Source organism: Enhydra lutris, unplaced genomic scaffold (genome assembly GCF_002288905.1).
Source record: "Enhydra lutris kenyoni isolate GAN:26980312 unplaced genomic scaffold, ASM228890v2 scaffoldscaffold56, whole genome shotgun sequence".
Taxonomy (NCBI): domain Eukaryota; kingdom Metazoa; phylum Chordata; class Mammalia; order Carnivora; family Mustelidae; genus Enhydra; species Enhydra lutris.
The window spans coordinates 6,361,831-6,382,346 of record NW_019154140.1 but is presented as its reverse complement, the minus strand read 5'-3'; the positions used below and the strand labels follow the sequence as shown (position 1 = coordinate 6,382,346).

The 20,516-nt window shown below is 54.7% G+C and overlaps 1 protein-coding gene across 1 annotated transcript; it reads right to left on the bottom strand.

Moving 5' to 3' along the window:
• Positions 1-591: 591 nt before the first annotated feature.
• Positions 592-8,433, bottom strand: LOC111157849 (solute carrier family 48 member 1). The gene is made up of 3 exons (XM_022519542.1): positions 8,244-8,433; positions 2,416-2,583; positions 592-1,806 (listed from the first exon to the last, which is right to left on the bottom strand). The coding sequence occupies exons 1-3, from the start codon at positions 8,377-8,379 to the stop codon at positions 1,670-1,672; spliced, it is 441 nt and encodes a 146-aa protein (XP_022375250.1). The 5' UTR covers positions 8,380-8,433; the 3' UTR covers positions 592-1,669.
• Positions 8,434-20,516: the final 12,083 nt, after the last annotated feature.

The following is a 20,516-nucleotide window of genomic DNA, read 5'->3' as shown; positions in this document are numbered from 1 at the left end:
CCAGAAATAGACACTGTTTATGGTCCCTTCCTGTTCGAATGCACCATAACTCCTTAACAGGTAGTGAGCCCAGGAGAGATCATGCACAAGGCAGCAGGCTGGGACAAGCTTATCCAGTCACCAGAGAGGAAAGTGCCAGGCTGCCAGCGCCGGTCTTTCTAGTTCCGAGCCCGTAGGAGTAGCAGCCTCATCACCTCAGACCTGGCCTCAAGCCCTCAGCTGGGAAGAGCATGAAGGGAAGCAGGTTCGCCCCCTTCCCGTCTGTCCTGGCCTCTTGGGTGACACACTAAATGTCACCAGTGGTGCTGTGCTGAGGCTGTGCCTCTGAGCACCATTGCTCTGACCGGCACGGCCTGAGAGTCAGGCTGCTGGGCTCTCCTATGCCAAGAGCGCCCAGAGGGAGAGGGCCTCCAGCCCAAGTCAGTGATGCCCCCTCAGCCTTCCAGGGCACAAGGTGAGCTAAGGAGACGGTCTCCTGAGACACCTCGAGACTGGCCACCACCACCCTTCCTGCTGGCCACTCCCACAGCACCCGCCCCACCCCACCCCAACTCCCCAAAAGAGTACACCACAAGAAACCACCAGAGGCTGTTGGGTACAAATGGCCGCTGTATTTCTGCTAAAGTGACAGTGACACAGATAAGGCAAAAGAGCTGAAGGGCAGGACATATCAGGGGGGGGAAAGGGCAGACCATGCAAAATGGCAACCTAACATAAAAAGGGGTATGTAACAATAGTTCCCTCCTGAGTTAGTGAGCCCTTGTGCCCATGTATAGGCAGAAAAGCAGATTTTGTCCTTCAGAAGGGAGATTTTCAAAGACGAGAGCTCTAGGCAAAGGGCAGTGAGTGGGGGAGTAGAGGACTATCTCGTGGCCAGGGGTGACGCATGTGAGAAGTGATGGAAATACAGGGCTGTGGGTGCATGGGCACAGATCTGAGGGGCTCCCTCCAGCCTGTGCCATGCTGCCCCCTTCCCCGGAGCCCTTCTTGGGGCAGGGCACCTTCCCCAGACACCTAGTCTGGCCTTGTTCAGGGAGTCCTGCTTTGGGGTGTGTGGTGTGGTGAAGGAGATGACTGGCTCCAGCACACTCATGGGACACCAGCCCTGGGCCAGGAGAGGGACATTCAACTCTCCACTTAGGTCCCCAGGCCTTGGGAAAAGAGAGCCAAGTGTTGCCATCCCTGGGACTGAGGGGTTAGGCTACCTGACTCTCAAAAGACAACAGGATGGGGGGCTGGGGTTGGGGTTGGGAGGTCTCCCGTAGAGACCCCTTACTTGACTTGACTCCCAGGTTCTCAGCCTGGCCTGAGGGAGAGTGCCCCGAGGCAGAGGTCAAGGCTCACTGCCCTAGCCCTCGACTCACTGCCTTGGCCCTGCTTACAAAGATTCCTCACTGAGTGCTAAGAAAATAGATCCATCTGAAAAGGTCTAAAGCTGCCCTCCAGCCAGGCCGATGAGGAGCAACATGGCAGGAAGGACCCCTTTCCACCACACCCAGGTGTCCCGCAAAGGGGACAGGACAGCTTCCTAGGAGACCGCAGTCCTCTTGCAGTGTTTCTTCTGCCGCAGATCCAGGGTGTCCAGGGGGTGCGGCAGGCCTGCCCAGTGTCTCAGAGGCTGAGTCCAGGTCCTGAGGACTCCCAGGGTATAGAAGCCTCACCCCGTGGGTCAGAAATCGCTGAGGATGCTGATGTCGGCAAAGTCAGCCCGGTAGCGGTGGGCGTAAAGGCTGAGCAGGAAGGCCCACTTGAAGGAAATGAAGCTCCAGACACAGGAGAGGTAGTAGCTGTTGGGGTCCGTGAGGCCTGCAGGGGAGAGGAACCCCACAGTGACTTGAGAGGGCTTTGCCCTGGACCCCCGCCACCATGCCACAAGCCCAAGGCCACCCCTCCCCACCAGGAGAGGTGGAATGTGATAAGCACTTCTAGAGCATTTGGGGTTTGCAGGCAGGAGGCCGTGGGGCTGAGGGAAGGTCAGAGCTGGCCAATCCCGGCTCTGTATCACCTACTCTGCCCTTCTACATTGACCCTGGGCCACTTGCACCCTGCAGGAAGCTTTAGACTCCTTAGGGGCAGGAAGGGCCTTAGCTTACTTGCTGGCCGCAGCCACCAGGGGGCGCTCCCATCCCAGAGCTGGGCAGAAGGACCAACCCCTAGAGCTAATAAAAACTGCAGGCTGGGCTGCCGACCTGCAGAGCCCACCCAACTCAACACCTCCCATGCATTTCAGTGAATCCTTGCACCCTGAGGTGGGGGGTCCTCTAGGTACTGCTTTCCCTCGCTGAGAAAACCCAGGCATGGGCAGGTTAAGTGGGCTGCCCAAGCTCCCTGGACGTAAGCTTTGGAACCAGGACCAGAATCCTCCTAAGTCCCCCATGGGCCCTCCCACGCCCTTCCCTCCCTGACCGCCCTCACTCTGGTGTCGGGTGACAGCCAGCACAAGGAAGGTGCAGAAGGTGGCAACGGACACTGCCGAGAAGAGGATGCCCACGAAGAAGAAGCCACGCAGTCCCTTGAGCCAGGTCCTCCAGTAATCCTGCATGTACATCACGTGCGTCACCAGCACCCACAGCGCCAGCACACCTGCGGGGACAGACCCGTCAGCCGAGGGAGCTGCCCTTCCCCTGCCTCCTCACCTGGCCTCCAGCCCGGGGACCCCAGGGACCTCCCAGGACCCTTTGGCCCCAGAGGCCAGCGCTGTTTGCATAGTATTACTAAGGTAATGTTGGCTTTCCACTTTCGTTGCTTTCTGACCCCTGAGTGGAATGTTCTGGAGGCTACAAGGCCTCTGGCATCACCAACTTGAAAGTAAAAGTAGATAAGAGAATCTACCGCCTCCTGTTAACCCAGATGTTAAAGTGATTTGCAAAGATAGGAAACCATGCCATTCTTTCCCCCTCATTTTTTTGTTTTAAAAAAACATGACTGGGATACCTGGGTGGCTCATTGGGTTAAGCCTCTGCCTTCGCTCAGGTCATGATCTCAGGGTTCTGGGATCGAGCCCCACATGGGGCTCTATGCTCAGCAGGGAGCCTGCTTCCCTCTCTCTCTCTGCCTGCCTCTCTGCCTATTTGTGATCTCTGTCTCTCAAATAAATAAATAAAATCTTAAAAAAAATAAAAATAAAAAAATAAAAAAAATGACTATTTCTTACACAAATATATTATTTATGCTAACACAATGTTATTTTTCATATTACTTTAAAATGCTTGTAATGAGCACTGGGTATTATAGAAAACTGATGACTCACATACCTCTAACCCTGAAATAAATAATATATGTTAATTAATGGAATTTAAATTTAAAAAATTTTTTTAAAAACGTTATGAAACAAGCAGAAAAATTAGGACACTGGATATTTGATGACAATAAACAACAACTGAAATGTTTAGATTAAAAAAATAAATGCTTGCAAATGTGTCCTAATTTCTGGTATGGTATGCATCGAGACATATAACCCACAAACAAGATTTCTTTGGGGTGTCACTACTTTTCCAGCATGTGAAGAGGTCTGGACATCAGAAGGTTTGGGAATCACTGCAGTCGGGCCTGCTTTCCAGAACCTGCTACCACCTACCGAGGGCCCTCCCACCCCTCCAAGGCCTATGGCTGGGCTTGAGGCCTATGGGGCCCTTTCAGAACTCTGTGGATTGCTCCTGCAGAGTGAAGAGGCGCAGTAGTGAGACCCCCAAGCCCACTCAGCACCCAAGTGGCCCTCTTGCTCTTGACCATGTCACTCACTCTGGTTTGCTGAGAGGGCAGGCCAGATGTCCCCAGCCTCTCCAGGGCCTGCCCTCTGGGCCTGGCTGGGCACTTCCCCAGATGCCAGCTGCTGCTCAGCAGATACAATGAGTACCCTCAGTGCCAGGCTGTGCCTGCCGGCACAGCCCCAGGAGTGGGACAACTATGTCGCACTGGCAAGTGCCCATAGCAGGGCCACAGGTCCCTGCGAGGAAGGAATGAGGAAAGAGGCAGAGCCACCGGGAGACGTTTCCAGCAGGCAGCCAGCCGCACACCCTACAGGCAGAGGAGCATCTGGGTGTCGGAAGGGCGGGCATCTGGTTGGGGAAAGTGGTTCTCTTGAGCAAGGGCCAGAAGGACGGGAAGTGGATGAGAGATGGGGGCAGGAGCGTGCTTTCACTAGGTCTGTAATATTTTATTTCTTAGACTGAGTGCTAAGTATAAGGGAGTTAATGAAATCCTCTAGCCTTTTTTATATGCCCAAGATATTTCTCTCTCTCTCTCTTTTTGAAGTTAGGAGGGAAGAGAGGCTGGCAGGGGCGGAGGGCATGGTCACAGAACTAGGCTCTGGTTATCAGCTCGGCAGCTGTCACAATTCGGGCAGCCTGGCGTGGGACACAAAGCCACGGGACTGTGAGCCAGGATGTCTGGGGCCTGGCACTGCTGTGCTGCTCGTGACCTCTCAGAGCCTTGGTGTTTCCCCGTCTAGAAAATGGGTGAGCCCAAAGGTCCTGTCAGCCTGGAAACTCAGCCATTCCCACCCTAGTGAGGGCTCAGCCCTGCCAGCCGCCCAACCCCCACCTCCTGTCCCACCCTGTTTGACCCACGCTCTCCCAGCTCTGCCCCTCCTTCTGTGGGGGGCCTGGGGCCTGCAACATGGGTCCCGCCACTCCTGAGATCAGGGTGAACTGGGAACAAGTGTCTTTCCATCCCCGCCGAGACAGGAAGCCAGAGCAGGCCGGAGGTGGGCAGAAATATGATCTCCCGGCTTTTCCGCTTACACCTTACACGATCTAGAGCAGGTGCCCAGAAGCATTTCCCAGACCTCTCACGTGCATCCTAAGTGTTCATCTGGGGATGGTGTGTGAGTCCTTAAAGGGCCCCAGGAAGAAGGCATGTTGTTCCTGAGTGCATCCCAGGACAGTCAGATGGGCATTTGTCTGGGACAGCGCCACCCGCCCTCTGTCTGCTCAGTACTCCATGGAGGGCCTGGAGTGGCATGGAGGGGCTAGACAGGATGAGCTCGGAGATCCTCCACCACCCGAAGATCCTGGAGCCAGCTTAGGAGAAAAATAAGGAGGGCAGAGTAATTCCTCTGTGACTCAGCAATTTCTGGGTTAGGAAATGCTGAAATGGGGGCCTGTGGAAATGCCATGTGTTGGTCCACTGGCCGGCTGCAGGAGTGCCCCCAGACACCCCCCCCACCCACCGCCATACACCCACATGCCAAAAAGGGCTAGGAAAAGGAAGATGGCCATTTTGGGTGTCCCGTGTACTAGTTCTTTGTTAATAAGCAGGCCCAACCTTAACCACCTCTCACTTCCCCTGCGCATAGGCCTTGCCTCCAGATAAACACAAGCCACTTCTGCCAGCAGGTCCATTCTTACACACCCGGGCTCCCACCGCTGTCCTTGGACCAGGGAGCTCCCCCAAGGTGGGCAGTGAGGGAGCAGGACCCCCGACTGGTCCCCTCCCACACCTCAGGCAGGAAGCAATTGTCTCTCAGTTTTACTCTCTTCCTGAGGACACTCTGGGCAGGATGGTCAGTTCCCCAGGCCCACCCAGCTGCATACTCACCCTCGCCCCCCACCCCACCGAACCACTTCAATGAGCAGAGCCCTTGCTCCACTGGGGGCTCACAGCTGGCAGACCAAGGGCAACGAAGGGTCAGAGCTGGCCCGTGAGAGTGTCACCAGGGCCTGGGATGGAGATGAGAAGCTGGGAGGAGGACAGAGGGGCCCACAGAGAAACTCAGACAGGTGGGACCCTGGGGCCAGGGCCCCAGTCTGTTCATGCACCTCTGCCCTCTACACCAGCCTGGGGAAAAGCCAGGCCCCGAGCCCCAGGGCTCCTCTCACTCCCAGGGTCATGTGGGAAGAACACAAAGCCATTTAGACTCCTGGGGCAACTTTTTCAATTATTTTCCCCTTTCCTTGGTCTATTAGACCTGGAACGAGAGTCTGTGTTTCCCCAGGATTCCCAGGGCAAAACCATTTTCTCTGCAACTGCCTTTCCTCCAAGCGGCTTCTTGCCAGACACCCGCCAGGATGGGAGACAGTGCATCTCGTCCCATGGCCCCTGGGGCCCCAGGGCTGACACTCCCTTAGAAACCAGCACCCCCATCAGCCTGGTATGCAGGGGAGAAGGAGCATGATGGGGCTGCCCTCTGGTGACTCAGCAGTTTCTGGGCTAGAAAATGCCGAGTCAGAAGTGGGGTGCTCACAAGTCAGTAAATCTGCTGATGCTTCCCCCGAAAGAGGAAGAAGGCTGACTGGCTACAGACTTTCTCAGAACCCACTCGAGGTAGGGAGGGCTGGTGGCTCTGACCTGGCCAGCCCTCTGCCTGCCCGAAGACCCACCACTGCCAAGCGGCATGGCTCATCCTTTGCCACCTCCCTGTCGTCCACAAGCCCAGACTGCCTGGGAGGCGCCAGGCCCTGCTCCAGCTGCTGCTGCCCGTGCTTCTCTCCCTGCAGGCAGCTGCACAGCTGGCCTGCCTCAGAGGCTGAGGGAAGCCTTTAGGGAGGGAGAGAGGGCAGGGTTCAGGTCAGAGGGACAGCCCACACTCCCTGGAGCCCAAGTTACGGGGCCTCTTCCACAGCCTCCTGAGAGGCAGCTGTGGGATGATCGCTGCAGATCATTCTAAACTGTCCCTGGAGGGGGTCCCCGAGATCACCTCTTTCAGTGGTGTCTCCTCCCACTTCTTACAGATGAGGAAACTGAGGCCCAGGAGGTCTCGGCTCCACTCAGCTCCACCGGGCTCAGCCCCTCTGGACCAGACTCTAACAACACCAGCTCGGATCCCAGGGACAGCCCTCCCTCCTCTGACCCCACCAGCCCCTCCATCTCAGGTGTCACTGTGGCCACAGGCCCTCGCTGGAAGACACCTCCTTCCCAGGAGCAAACACACAAAACTGCAAGGAGAGAACCTTGAGGAACAGAGCAGCTGGACGGGGGGAGAGGGGAGCCAGGGGTCTGTAGTGAACTGAGCAATGCTGGGCTGGCTGCCTCCAGGGAGGGCAGAAACCCACGGGTGGGGGGTGGGGGGGATCTAGGCAGGCCTGAGAGCAGCCCAGCCAGGGTGCCCCCCAAGGACTCTGTGGGGCATTGCTCAGGCTGCAGCTCTGTATGCCCCTCTATTAAGGCAGAAATCCCACCTCCCGTTCCTTCTCTACCCAGGGACAGCCCTCAGTAGGCTTGGTGGCAACGACTAAGTCTAGTTTCTTTCAATGAGTATACCTACGGCTCTCTGGGGCAGAGGATTTTAGGAATGGAATGAGATCACCATACGTAAAAGTAATATCATTACACGTACTTTTTTCCCCAAAGTTCTTCCCCCCACACACTGTTTCGTGTAGCTGTGTAGCCCCGGGCAAGCTATTTATTTACTCTTAGCCTCAGTTCAAGCCTTGTCTGTGAAATGGGCACAATAATAATGCCCACTGCATAGGACTAACGTAAAGATGAAACAAGATGATGGAAACACTGCTTAACACGGTGACTGACACAGAGAAAGTACTCAGAAAAAATGTTGGTGAGTAGGAATAATATGTTTTGTTTTCACACGGATTCTGCAACCCAGAGAGGTTCACTGGGTGTCCGCTGGTGCACAGTGAAGACACAGCATTGGTGAGGATCCTGTCTCCAGCAGCAACCTGACGCTCTCCCTCTAGCACTCGCCTCCCCTCTGCTCTTTAAAGTCCAGAAAAGGCACTAGCACAGGCTTCAGCAGACCTTGGCCGAGGAGCCACAGCGGAGGGGTGGCAGAGACACCGTGATGGGAAGAAAATGTCCACTTTCTGCCCGATTCCCTCGCGCGGTCCCCCCTCCCTGGACTCGGCTGAGGGCTCTGCTGGAGGTGAGGTCCGCGCTGGCGGGAGAAGATGGGCTTCCCCAGGACCTCCCCGGCCCTCTCGGCTTACTCCTCCTCTGCCTCACCCAGCCCCCAGGGAAGGGGCGCGAGCGGAGGGTGGCAGGCCGGCGGGCACGCAGGGAGGACGCTGTCACCGGGCGGCTGGGCCGGCGGCGCGGCAGGCGGGTGCCAACGGCTGTGGCGGCGGGGGGCGGGAGGGCATCCTCTCCTGCAGGCGCCCGGGCCCGCGCGGGGCCTGCGCTTCCCACGGACGCTTTTGGATAAACAGCCTTCCCCGCCCCGGTCCCCGGGGAAGCGCCGCCCGCGAGGAGCCTCCCGGAGCAGCCCACAGCGCCTCCCGCCGCCGCGCGCCCGTAGCCGGGACCCCGCGCCCTCCCCCCCATGCCAACCCCCGCGCGCCCCAGCGTACCTGCGAGCCCCCCCATGGCCGCCGTCCCCGGCTGTCTGTACACCACCGTCCAAACGAGGAAGATGGAGAAGCCGGCCGCGGAGCTGAGGCCGGAGTAGGCGGCGCGGAGGCCGAGCTGCAGGCGGGACGGGGCCATGGGGCTGCGGGCGCGGGGCGGGGAGGGCGAGCGTCGCGACAGTCACAGGTGCAGGGCCAGAGCCGGGGCGGTGAGCCGGGAGCCGGGAGCCGGGAGCCGCCGGCCGCCCCGCGCTCCGCCCCCGGCCCGCCCCCCGCGCCGCGGGCACAGCGCCCTCCCCGGCCGGAGGCCGCCCGCGCCCGGAACCCGCGCCGCGCGGCCGGAGCTTCTCCAAGTGAGGTGCTGGGGCCTCCCGGTTGTTTGGGGGTGCCTGGAAAAAAAAAAGTCACGTTCCCGGGCTCATCCTCAGACTTACCCTGTCGAGACATTCGGGGCTGGGCGGGGCCCGGAAATCTACATTTACACAAGTCAGGAGCGGCGAGGACTTCAAAATTTTTCTCTCTGATCACAATTCTCTTTTCAAATTTAAATTTCTCTTTAAAAATTAAGATGTAAAAATTGAGAAACATGCAAGTACACAGTGAATAGGATTCCCTCCACCTTGTCCCTTTCAACCAGGTGCCCTCCCCCAGACGTTGTGCGCATCTCAGAGGATTCTCCACACTGACATTTGAGAACCCCTGCACTGTGACCATCACCTCTTAACCTCAAACACTTGACCGGCGCTGACAGCTTCCCCTTCCTTTCACGGCCATAAGCTTCACCCCCACCCCAAATCCCTACCAAACATCACCCGCACTCTCAGAATCTATACAGGAGTATATTGAGCTTCCCCTGTGAGCCGGCTTCCTCCTGGGAGCTGGGAGAGAAAGTCGAAGATAACACAGAGCCTTCAAGCACATATAATCTGGTTGGGGAGGCCCATCATCACATCCCTGCACAAAATAAGTAGCCAGTATCCCTATTAGTTTCCTTTTGTGGCTCTAACAAATCATGACAAATCAAATGGCTTGAAGCAACAAATATTTATTCTCCCACAGTTCTGCAGGTGAGGAGTCCAACAGTAGGTCTCATTGGGTTAAAACCAAGGAGATGGCAGGGCTGCCCTGCTTCTGGAGGCTGGAGGGGAGAATCAGCTTCTTTTGCTTTTCCAGTTTCTATAACCACCTCATTCCTTGACTCATGGCCCTCTTCCTTCATCTTCAAAGCTAACAATCACATAACCCTGACCTCTGCTACTGTTGTCACACCTTCTCCACTGATGACTCTGCTCCCTCCCACTCCCCGCCTAAGGACACTTGTGACTAAGAATCTGGATGATCTGGGGCACCTGGGTGGCTCAGTTGGTTAAGCATCAGACCCTTGGTTTCGGCTCAGGTCATGATCTCAGGTCAGGGTCTTGAGATTAAGTCCCGAATGGGGCTCTGTGCTTGAGATCCTCTCTCCCTGCCTCGCCTGGCCAAGTGCAGTCTCTCTCATATAAACAAACAAACAAACAAATAAATAAAATCTTAAAAAAAAAAAAGAACCCAGATAATCCAAGCTAATTTTGCCACTTCCTTACCTTAATCACATCAGCAAAATTTCTTTTACCATTACAGCAACATATTCACAGATTTTGGAGATTAGGACATGGATATCTTAGGGAGGCATTATTCTGCCTACCACAACCTTCTAGAATGTAAACTCTATGAATAAAGACTGTGCCATTTTCATTCACACGGACACCTAGAAGGGTGCCTGGCACCTAGTACCCCTTAATGAACATTGTGGAATAGGTGAAGGCAGTGAATGGGGTAAGCACTAAATAATGATAAAGGTGATCGTTATAAGAAGTCCAGGCAGGACAAGATGAATTGCCTGGGGAGTCATATAAAGCTGTGTGAACCACACTTGCCTCACTTCAGAATAGTCTGGGAGCTTCTCAAACAAAGAAACAAACAAACCCACAAAAGCCCAGACTCCATCCATGGCTTCTTAAATTTGAATCTTGGAAGTGTATTTTTTATGCGGGCTCCATCCCCAGACCCTGGGATCATGACCTGAGCTGAAGGCAAATGCTTAACCAACTGAGCCACCCAGAGGTCCCTCGGAAGTGTGTTTTTGAATGAGAAGTAATTTTCATGTGATAAGCTCATTCACTCAGCCCTTCTTCGGGAGCTGGGGATGCAGTCAGAGAAGGGAGTGAGCCCCCTGGTTCAGAGTACCCTGCCACAGATGACTTTAGTGCTGGCTGGGCTGGGCTAACACTCCAGGTGATGGGAACGACACGTGTGCGGCCCAGGGGGAAGAAATAACATGGCAGATTTGGGGAAACTGTAAAATAGTTTGTGGCCTGTGGGCGGAATGGTGGATTTTGAAGTTAGAAATATTCTGAACATAAAGGGCCTTTGTGCTCTGCTAAGGGGAGGGAAGTAAGAGCTCTGTTCTAGAAATGTGGCCAGGGTAATAGCATGAGGACCAGCTGCGCATGAAAAGACTAGAAGCGGAGAGCTCATTCGGACAAGTCCTTCCCCTTGCTGTGCCTTAGCAACCTCATCTGTAAAATGGGCACAGCAGGGATCTCGACTTCCGGTGTTGTGCCGAGGAGTCGGTGCTTAGAAGCGTGCCTAGCACATAGTAAGTTCTCAGTAAGTATGATTAGCTACAGTACTGCAGCTGCCGTGGCAAGAGATGAGGGTTGCTGAAAGGGGGTTCGGCTGAGAGAGTGACAAGGGAAAAGAGGGAACTGATTCAATGGATACTGAAGCTGGGGCACCTGGGTGTCTCAGTGGGTTAAAGCCTCTGCCTTCGGCTCAGGTCATGATCCCAGGGTCCTGGGATTGAGTCCCGCATTGAGCCCCGCATTGGGCTCTCTGCTCAGCAGGGAGCCTGCTTCCTCCCTCTCTCTCTGCCTGCCTCTCTGCCTACTTGTGATCTTGTGATCTCTCTGTCAAATAAATAAATAAAATCTTAAAAAAAAATAGATACTGAAGCTATTTGAACCTTAACAGTCATATAGGAATTAATTATCTGGGTGGACAGAAACGAGGGGAGTGAAAATATTCTGAGGGTACGTCGTGGGAGTATTGGAGAGCAGCAAGCAAAGGCGTCGCTCTGCAATAGGAGATCGTACAAGACATTAAGGAGAAATAATTACCTAACTGTAGCTGGCCCAGGTTGTCCAGAAAGGTTAGGAGCAAGCTGAACCTTCTTCTTCTTTTTTTTTTTTTTTAAGATTTTTATTTATTTATTTATTTGACAGAGAGAGAGAGAGATCACAACCAGGCAGAGCGGCAGGCAGATAGAAAGGGGAAAGCAGGCTTCCCGCCGAGCAGAAAGCCCAATGCGGGGCTCGATCCCAGGACCCTGAGACCATGACCTGAGCCGAAGGCAGAGGCCCAACCCTCTGAGCCACCCAGGAGCCCCATGAACCTTCTTCTTGATTGTGGAGGTAATATGGAGCCTTTGGAAGATTTTATACTCAGTTGGGGTTGCCACTTACTCAACAGTGTGACCCTAGGCAAGTTCCCATAATTCAACAGAACTTTCTAACTTTCTGCCAAGAAACTACTCCAGGTCTGTGCTCTCCCAAATGGTACCTGCTACACAGGTGTGGCTACTGAGTACTTGGTACCGGGCTAGCATGACAGAGGAGCTGAATGTTTAATTTTTAGTTTTTAATTTTAATTTAGATAGCCACAGGTGGCTAATGGCTACTGCGATAGCACAGGAAGCTCTCGGGACCCCTGTTGCTCTGCGTGTAAAATGGGAAGGATGATGACACTTAGTAGGCTTGTTATAACAATTGAGACATATAGACATACTGCAGTTAGAGCACTAAACCCAACTTGTCATCCAACAAGTTATTTTTGCTATTCTTAAGATGGTTATTATTGTCCTCATTGAACAGGAGTAGCAGGAAATAAGCCATGTCTTAGGAAGATTACTGAGACTGTGATGTCCAGGTTAGATCTGACAGGACAAGACAATTGTAGAAGAGAAAGCATTCATGAGACTAGTCCAGTGGTAAGGTGTGGGACCACTAAGGTCCTATCTGGAGAAAGGCCACGACAATGGGAAAGAATGGACGGATTTCTGTTGTGTTCTGCAAAGCACAGGAGTGTGCCCACATACACATCTTTCCACATCAGCTTTCTTTCCGAGGTGCTTTCAGAGAGCACATTCCCGTCCCAACCCAAGACAGACACCATAGCGCGATCCCCACCTTGAGATAGACAGCCCCTCTCCTTGCTCACTAATGCTCACCATTAGGGACCCTTCTTCTGGCACATCACCCACTAAATTTGAACTTGGAACACTTCCCAGTGTCCTTGCAGTGAGACTGATGCCACAGGATTAAGTTCTGAACAATGGAATCAAAGCGGAAGCAATGTGTGTCTTTTCCCGGCCGGACCCATAAAAATCTTCTGCATACACCCAATTCCCTATTTCCATTCTGTCAGGATTTCGGGGGCCAATGAAGGTGGTGGACCCTCATGTTGGAAGGAGCTTGGGACCCCTGAATGAATGGAACAAAACCACTCACTCTGTCCCCATGGAACTGTAATGCGAGTGTTGCACTAAACCACTGAGATTTGCAGGTTGTTACAGCTAACCTGATTACCTTAAGACACCACCCCTCATTCCATTTCAGGTCATGTAAACAGATCCCATAAGGCTAACCCTGTCTGAACTACCCGGCCCTCAGGAGTCACTTTCAAATTGGGCCCCACCAATATTAAGACAGACTCTCCCACCTGCAGGCATCTTGCCTCCCAAGACATTCCTTCCTCACTGCCCCAAAGCAGGCACATTCCAGACACACATCTCCCCCAACACTACGTCAAGGATAACCCCACGGAGCTGTATTTGGGTTGACTGAGTTTATTGGACTCGCCAGGGCTTCCTCCTCTCTGCTCCTTACTCCCCACACAGAGGGATCTCGCATGCCTTCTGGGCATGTCCTTGTTTACTGTGGCTCCAGCCCCAAACCCCAGCATCATTTCTGAGTCCTCTCTTTCCTTCCTCCCCACATCCAATACATTGTCATTCAGCGGGGTCTGCCCTGTCCTTCTTCACCTTCTCCCTGTCACCACCCTAGTCTAGCCACCACCATCCTCACCTGCCCACTGGCAAGGGTCACTGGCAAAGAAGCTGATGTGGGAAGACGTGTATGTGTGGGCACACTCCTGTGCTTTGCAGAACACAACAGAAATCCGTCCATTCTTTCCCATTGTCGTGGCCTTTCTCCAGATAGGACCTTAGTGGTCCCACTCCTTACCACTGAACTAGTCTCATGAATGCCTTCTCTTCTACAATTGTCTTTTCCTGTCAGATCTAACCTGGACATCACAGTCTCAGTAATCTTCCCAAGACTTAGGTCCTCTCGCTTCCAGCCCATTCTCCAGCCAGCAGCTGGCATGATCTTTTAACCATAACAAGCAGAACATGGCACTCTCCTGCTTAACCCCTCCGTGGGCTTCCCATCTCTCGTGGTGTAAACTGATCGGGGTCTTGCCACTCCAACTACTCTGACCAGTTATCCCAATTCCGGCACACGGGCCTTCTCTCTGTTTCTCGAATGTGCCAAGCTTGTTCCTGCCCCAGGGTTTTTGGACTTCAGGCCTGGAAATCCCTTCTTTGAGTGCCTAGAAGATCAATTCCTCCTCCTCGTTCATCAGCTCAGACTCTACTTCCTCCGAGAGGCAATGCTGTCCTCCCTCTCTTGAGTACCGTCTGCCACCTGGTTTTATGTTTTTCATGGTACCCAACACTATGTGAAATTGTGTTTGTCTACCCTTGTGGGCCCCCACTTCTCCTACCCCTTCGGAATATGACCTCCAGCGGCTTTATTTGATAGGGTCCGACTCCCCTTGGTTTGCCCAGGGCTGTCCTGGTTTTACCACTAGAAGTCCCACATCCCAGGAAGTCCCTTAGTCTAGGGCAAACCATGACAGTCACACTATTGCCTGCCTCGATTGCTTCTGTATTCCCAGGACCTAGTCTAAGGCCAGGTGCCTAGGAAGAAACTCAGTAAACATTTGTACAATAAATGTAACAATGGATGGCTCTCCGTAAAGAATTCTTTGATCCTAGCTCTAGGGGGCAGCCTTCTCCAACCTTGCATCTTGAGGCCGGGCTTTTGGAAGTCGTGCTAAAAATCTCCTTGCTTGAATTTAGGTGGTGAGTTCCGTAAGATTCTCCCCAGACACCGCATAGGCCCCCTTGGCCACCCCCCAGCTCTCGTGGAGTTCGAGGCTGAGGCCCTGAATAAGATCTCCGTGTCCTTCCTGAAGCTTTGTCTTCCTGCTGAGGCCAGACTGAGGGACCAGAGCAGAAAGGACTGTTCTAAAAGGGGGAGCAGGGCACTCACTGAAGGGAGGATCTGGGCCCATCATGAGCAACCCAGCTGTGCAGACTGTAGAAAAGCATCCTGAGCTGAGGGCTCCCCGTGTCACTTAGCCCCCTCCCCCCACCCTGGGCTCCTCCCAGGAGCTGTGGCTGCCTTCTGCCCATAGAAGGGGGATGGCTTTGCTTCTTAGGGCGAGAGTGAAACTGCTTAGTCTGTCTTGTCACTGAGACCCCACTTCCTCTGCCTGCCCACTGACAGCCTAGAAGTCCACAGAGTGGGCAGGGTGCTGGGTGAGAGGATGCTGAGCATGGGCCGCAGGTCTTTGAAGTCAAGTGCTAAGTGAGCATCGGAGGCAAAGCCAGAGGCAGCCGGTGGGGAGTATATGTGTGTGTGTGTGTGAGAGAGAGAGAGAGAGAGAGAGAGGGAGAGAGTGTCTGTGTCGGAGAGAGAGAGAGTGTCTGTGTCAGAGAGAGAGAGAGAGAGAGAGAGAGAGAGATCATAGCCGCCGTACCGTTTGGGAGGGCAGTGTGGGTCCCAGGCCTGCTCGCCTCTCCTAGTATACCCTGGGGACCTCCACCTTCCAACATGAACTCTCGACTGCAGGTACTGACTCTAACTCTCTTTCCCTTTCCCTGTGGGCTTGCTGTTGGGTGGGGAGAGAGAGAGAGCCTGCCCTTTACCTCCACATGGGACTTACTCCCGGAGCTGTGGGAAGTGAGAGGACTGAGGGCAGGAGGGGAGAGGGCTGACATTTCCTGCAGGACAGAGCCTGGCTCGGAGAAGTGTACAGCCTGCCCTGTTGATTCGAGTTTGGTGACTGGATTGATTGAATGAGAAAGTTACCCCAGAGGTTTAATCAATACATGTGGGTCCTGCCCTGGTCCAGCTGCAAGGACACTGGGAGAGGTAAAGGGACTAGAAATAAGGATGTCACCTGTGCTTGGTCCAGAGCACAGGAGAGCACGGGGACCCAAGAATAGGGGCCTGGAGGGTGGCCGCATCTGAGGGTGCTTCCTGGAGGAGGGAGGGTGGGCTAGAGATGGCCTGCCGCAGGGGGAGGAGTGGAGAGTGGGCAAGAGCTGGGTGGAAAGGTACCAGGAAGGAAGACAGATCTGGGCCAGCCACGAGGGAGGTGAAAAGGACCCGTGCAGGAGAGGGGGAAGTTCATTTACCTGCTGAATTCAAGAAACCTCCCTTAAGGATCTTCTGTGCATGAGACCCTGACTGTGTGGGGTGTGTGGCCTTGACAGAGCAAAGCCCGGTCCTGCCATTTGGGTGATCACATTCCCTTGAAGGAAGAACCACAATCATAACTAGGAAGAGATTTCATGTTGGCTGCGGTGAGCGCCAGGAGTGTGGCCTTGCAGGCCGTGGGGGCAGCCGGCTCCGAGGGCCCCACTAAGTACCTGCCTTCAGCTGAGGCCTGAGGCGCCTGGGCTTAGGGAGAACCAAGGGCATCAGGGAAGATGAAATCAGGATTCAGGCCTCAAGAAGCCTCTGTGGAATGAGAACAGAAACTCAGAGGTGGGCTCGCTACCTGCCCCTGCACGGTGTTTAAGTGGAGTGCACTGACTCTCCATTTCTCTGGAGGAGGGGCCAAGGCCAAGGGCAGGAAGGACTTCCTGAGGCCCAGGCCTTGGGGGGAGGTCTGAGCCACTGGCACTGTCTCCCCATCCTGGAGCTGTCACCAGGAACGGAGGGAGTGACCTATGACTCTCTCTCTCTCAGTCAGAATTGTAGACCCCTCTCTTTTCTGTTTCACTCTATGGACCCCATCCCTGTAACCTCCCCTGGGCTTCTCCCAGGTCCTGTCAAGAGAGAGGAAATGGGTAGTGGTTCTGCTGCCAGGAAGTCTTTGGACTCATCAGTTTCCTCCCTGGCCCCAACTCTTCCTGACTGGGATCTGGGGGCAGGATTGAGGTCTGCTCTGAGGCGAGGATGGGACTTCTCTCCCTGGCCTGCTTACCTGATTCCCCACATCCTTTTCCCTTCTCAGCCAGTGTTCTAGATCCAGAGAGAATGGAGCATCTCACGAGCAGCATCAGGGACCCTCCCAGGAGACACCCTCGGGCTCCGGCAGCTGCTCCTGCCAGGGGTCTAGAACATGAGGGTCAAGTAGGTGCAGAACAAAGGCCATGGGCCTAGGATGGGTTGGAAGACTGGAGTGCTTGAGACTAGGGAAGGCGGGAATGCTGGGAAGAGGCAAGGGGGAGGAGGTAGGGTGGGTGGTCAGCCTCAGGGAATGGCTAGGAGTGGTGTGTGCTGGGGCAAAGGCAAGTGTAGGCTGGGAGTCCTGACAGAGCTGCAGAGGTGAGGGGGAAGGAGAGGTGATCAGAGCCTGAGGGGCTGTGGCTACAACTGGCCTGGAGTGGCTGCTTCCCTACACTGATCACTCAAGGTCAGATACACGTCTCCTGGGTATTTGGGATACACACACACACACACACACACACACACACACAGCCCTTGAGAAGCAGCAGCTTGAAAGAAAGCAGCTCCTACTTTATGCACATTCATAGAACAGCACATTTGCCTGCTAGGCAGGCCTGTTCCCTCCCACGCAGCTCCAGACCTGTCCCTGCCTTCCCTCCTGCTCTCCCGGCCTCTCCTCACCCTCCGGCCACCACCGTCACCACCACAGGCCTGCTCAGTGATTGTTTCCTTGCCCCCGTCACACATGACTAGCTTGAGCACCAGCCAGGAGAATATGCTTCCAGGAAATGATGGGGTCCCTGTTGTTGCCTCGGTCAGATTGTCCCCGGTCCCCAGCCCTGTCCAGCCTTCCCTCCCAGCTTGCCAGGAGCCCGTTGCTCTTCTCCTCCTGCTCCACTGCTGTCAAAGTGGCCCGTGAGCACCGGGCTGGAACCTGCTGGTCCTGAGAAGGTTTGGCTCCATGCCCATTAAGTGTTCCAGCTCTGGGCCTCAGCCCCCCACCCCAGGAATGGGCAGGGAGGGGAGGTGGGAACTGAACTGAAACCACCTTCAGAGCAAGGTACCTGGGCAGGTCTGGGAGGACTTGAAACCTTCCAGGGCCAGGAGGCAGAGCCCCCACAAGGGTATTGGGCTCAAGTTCCTCTCCCTTGTCAATCGGCCACGGCCCAGGTAGAATCCCAGCGATGCGGAGGGAGGCTGCAGCAGGCCCAGGTTCCCAGGCAGAGCCCTTCCATCCCCTGGTTTCCAACCTGGCCCTTTCCTGCAGTCCCACGGAGGGCCATTAGTTAAAACTTCCTCTAACCTCCCGCTGCCCATCCCCCCCACCAACCTCAGATGACAGAGCTGAGCCTGTGAGCGAAGTCTGCTGCACAGGACAGGAGGACAGAGTACATGGCAGGGAAGCAGTGAGGAGGGAGGGAGATGGAACTAGATGCCCCGGAAGCTAGACCACTGGCAGGGGGGAAAAGCAGCCCCTCCCCCTGCCCTGGCCCCAGGGATTGGTGGGCACCAGCTGGTCTCCCACAGTTCCCATTCATTTCATTTCCACTGTTAATCTCTACATCAGATACTGTGCTGGGCAAGGGAGGCCTGACCAGATGGGTGTTTTAAGGAGATAAAGAAAATTCCACTTGGCCCTGTGCCCCCACAACCCCGGGGCCTTGTGCCCTGCAGCCTGGGGTCTGCTCCCTTCTGGGTTCCTAGCTTAGAGCAGCGTTCCTGGCCCTTGGGTAAATGTGTCAGAATGAACTGAGGATTCGCAGCCCGGCACAGGACAGTGAGGAGGGCGAGGCTGAGAGCCACAGTGGGGAGGCAGTCCCCAAGAGTGGTGGAATGAGCGCTCGGCAGTCTGGCTGCCTGGGTCTGGCTCTACCGAACTCCGCTGTGGGGCTGCAGGTGGCTTACTGCACCTCTCTCAGTGTCCTCAGTGTCCTCACTTGCAAGTAGAGAGTGCTCTGGGGATGAAAAGTGACCTAGCACCCTGCATGTAGTGAGTGCTGGAAGAGGCCACCCTGGGCCAGAACACTAGTAGCAGGCCCCAGGGCAAAAGGGCTGAATGTAACAGAGTAGTCTTCCCTTGGCTCAGCCAGAGCTGGTGGCATGGCTGATTGGATGTGGAAGCAGAGAGGGAGGAATCTAGTTGGTGGCTTAGGCAGTGGTGGGGCTCCTGGAGCAGGGAGCTATGGGGGGAGATGCAGAGCAGGAGGAAGGAGTCCAGACATGCCTACCATGAGGCACCTGGGAAGATCCAGGAAGCTGTGGGCTCGGAGAGTAGACAGCTCAGCAGAGAGACCTCAGTGGGTGGGAGAGAGCCAAGTCCAAACCAGGGGGCCAGAAGCTCTCCTGACCCGTGCACCCTCCTCCATTATTCCTGGGGGCCTCTGCAGCCCTCTGCCATCCTCCTGAAGGGAACCGGGGCAGAGCTGGAGGAGGCTCAGACCCCGGAGGAGAGTTCCTTATATGGGGAGACTGCTACAAGGGGCCTGCCCTTCAGCTTCCATCATATGCCTCTCCTTCCCCTTCCCTCTGGAGCCCATGCACCCAGCTATGTGGGGAGTGACTCTGGGTAAAGGCTTTTCCTCCATTGTGGGAACTGGCAATGTATTTGAGAGGCAGGATTGCAGAATGACAGAGCATACAGGACTCCTGCTGGCTTGGGTAGAACCCACTGCTCTCCATTTTCCTAGTCAGGGGGGAGCTTGGGTAGGCCATCTAACCTTCTTGTGTCTCAGCTTCCTCATTTGTGAAATGGGATGACAATAAGACCTATCTCATAGATCTGTTGTAATGATTAAAAACGTGCATGTATATAATGGATCAAGAGCAGGTAGGGCAACTGTTATCATTTATCTGTCCTAACACACCTCCAGGCATCTGATGACAGTCAGGGGAGGGTGAAGGCTGCCCCGGGGCGGGGCACGATGGTTCCCCAAGATGTCTCACTGTCTGTCTTGGGATGTCTTCCTCAGACACACTCCCCTTGTCCCCTGCCCCCTGCAGGCCTCAGTCCTGATTAAACATCTGTTGAGTGGTCATTCTACCAGGCAGCCCTCACTCAGGAATCCGGAGAAGGAAAAACCAGGAAAAACCTGGGCCCATCAGTTGCCTGGGAGTGGGGCAGGAGGGGGCAGGAGGTTTTGCCTTCAGGTAATGAGAATGGGACCAGTGGGAGGTCCAGTGAACAGGCAATCACCCCAGTCATCCTCTAGGTCTCCCAGGAGAGGGGAAATGAGAAAGAACCCAGAGAAAAGAAAAACAAGGAAAGAGTAGTGTTGAAGGAGAACGTAGCTAGGGGGAAAGTGGGTCTGAGACACTTCCTTTGCATCCATCTGAATGACTTTCTTTGGACCTCGCATCCCCCACCCCAACTCCTGCAGACATGCTCAATTTCTCCTTCCATAGCTTTCTCTTTTAGGCATAGAGTCCAGATTAGGAGAACGAATATAATGGATACACAATGCAGAACAACATGGGGGTCACGTGGGTTCTGGCAACCTGGATTGAAGCCCCAGCTCATCATTTGCTAGCTGTGTCATCTTGGCCAGTCACTTAATACCTCGGAGCGTCGGTTTCCCCATGCATATAAAGTGGGAATAAGGGTAGTGTGGGTTCACAGGGTAGCGAGTGGCAGAGATTATGTACATGAAGCACTTGGAAGGCTTCCAGGCACCTACAGGCTCTCATGGCTTCCTGAAAGGTCTGCAGCTACGTAGATGTCCGGCTCCACTTCCCAGCTCCTTTTCCACCTGCCCATATAAGGGCAGGTATAAAGACAAAATGGGGGACCCCTTTCTGACCTCACTGCCAGTCCCTTGGAACTCCTCTGTAAGACCTTCTAGATCAGGTCACTAGCCCCAGCAACCTAAAACTTCCACTCCCCTCAACTCACTTCAGCATGCACCCCCGTTCCCCCGGCCTGTTATTCTTTCCTGCCAACAGCTAAGCTGTTCTCCCTTCTCTCAAATTCCCAGAACATGACGGGGATGCCAGG

What these genes read in the sequence shown, in the direction of transcription:
- LOC111157849 (XM_022519542.1), bottom strand. Translation starts at nt 8,379, where the DNA reads ATGGCCCCGTCCCGCCTGCAGCTCGGCCTCCGCGCCGCCTACTCCGGC. An exon ending in GGCCATGGGGGGGCTCGCAG is followed by an intron (nt 2,584 to 8,243) that starts GTACGCTGGGGC and finishes CTGTCCCCGCAG; the next exon opens with GTGTGCTGGCGCTGTGGGTG. An exon ending in GGCTGTCACCCGACACCAGA is followed by an intron (nt 1,807 to 2,415) that starts GTGAGGGCGGTC and finishes TCTCCCCTGCAG; the next exon opens with GCCTCACGGACCCCAACAGC.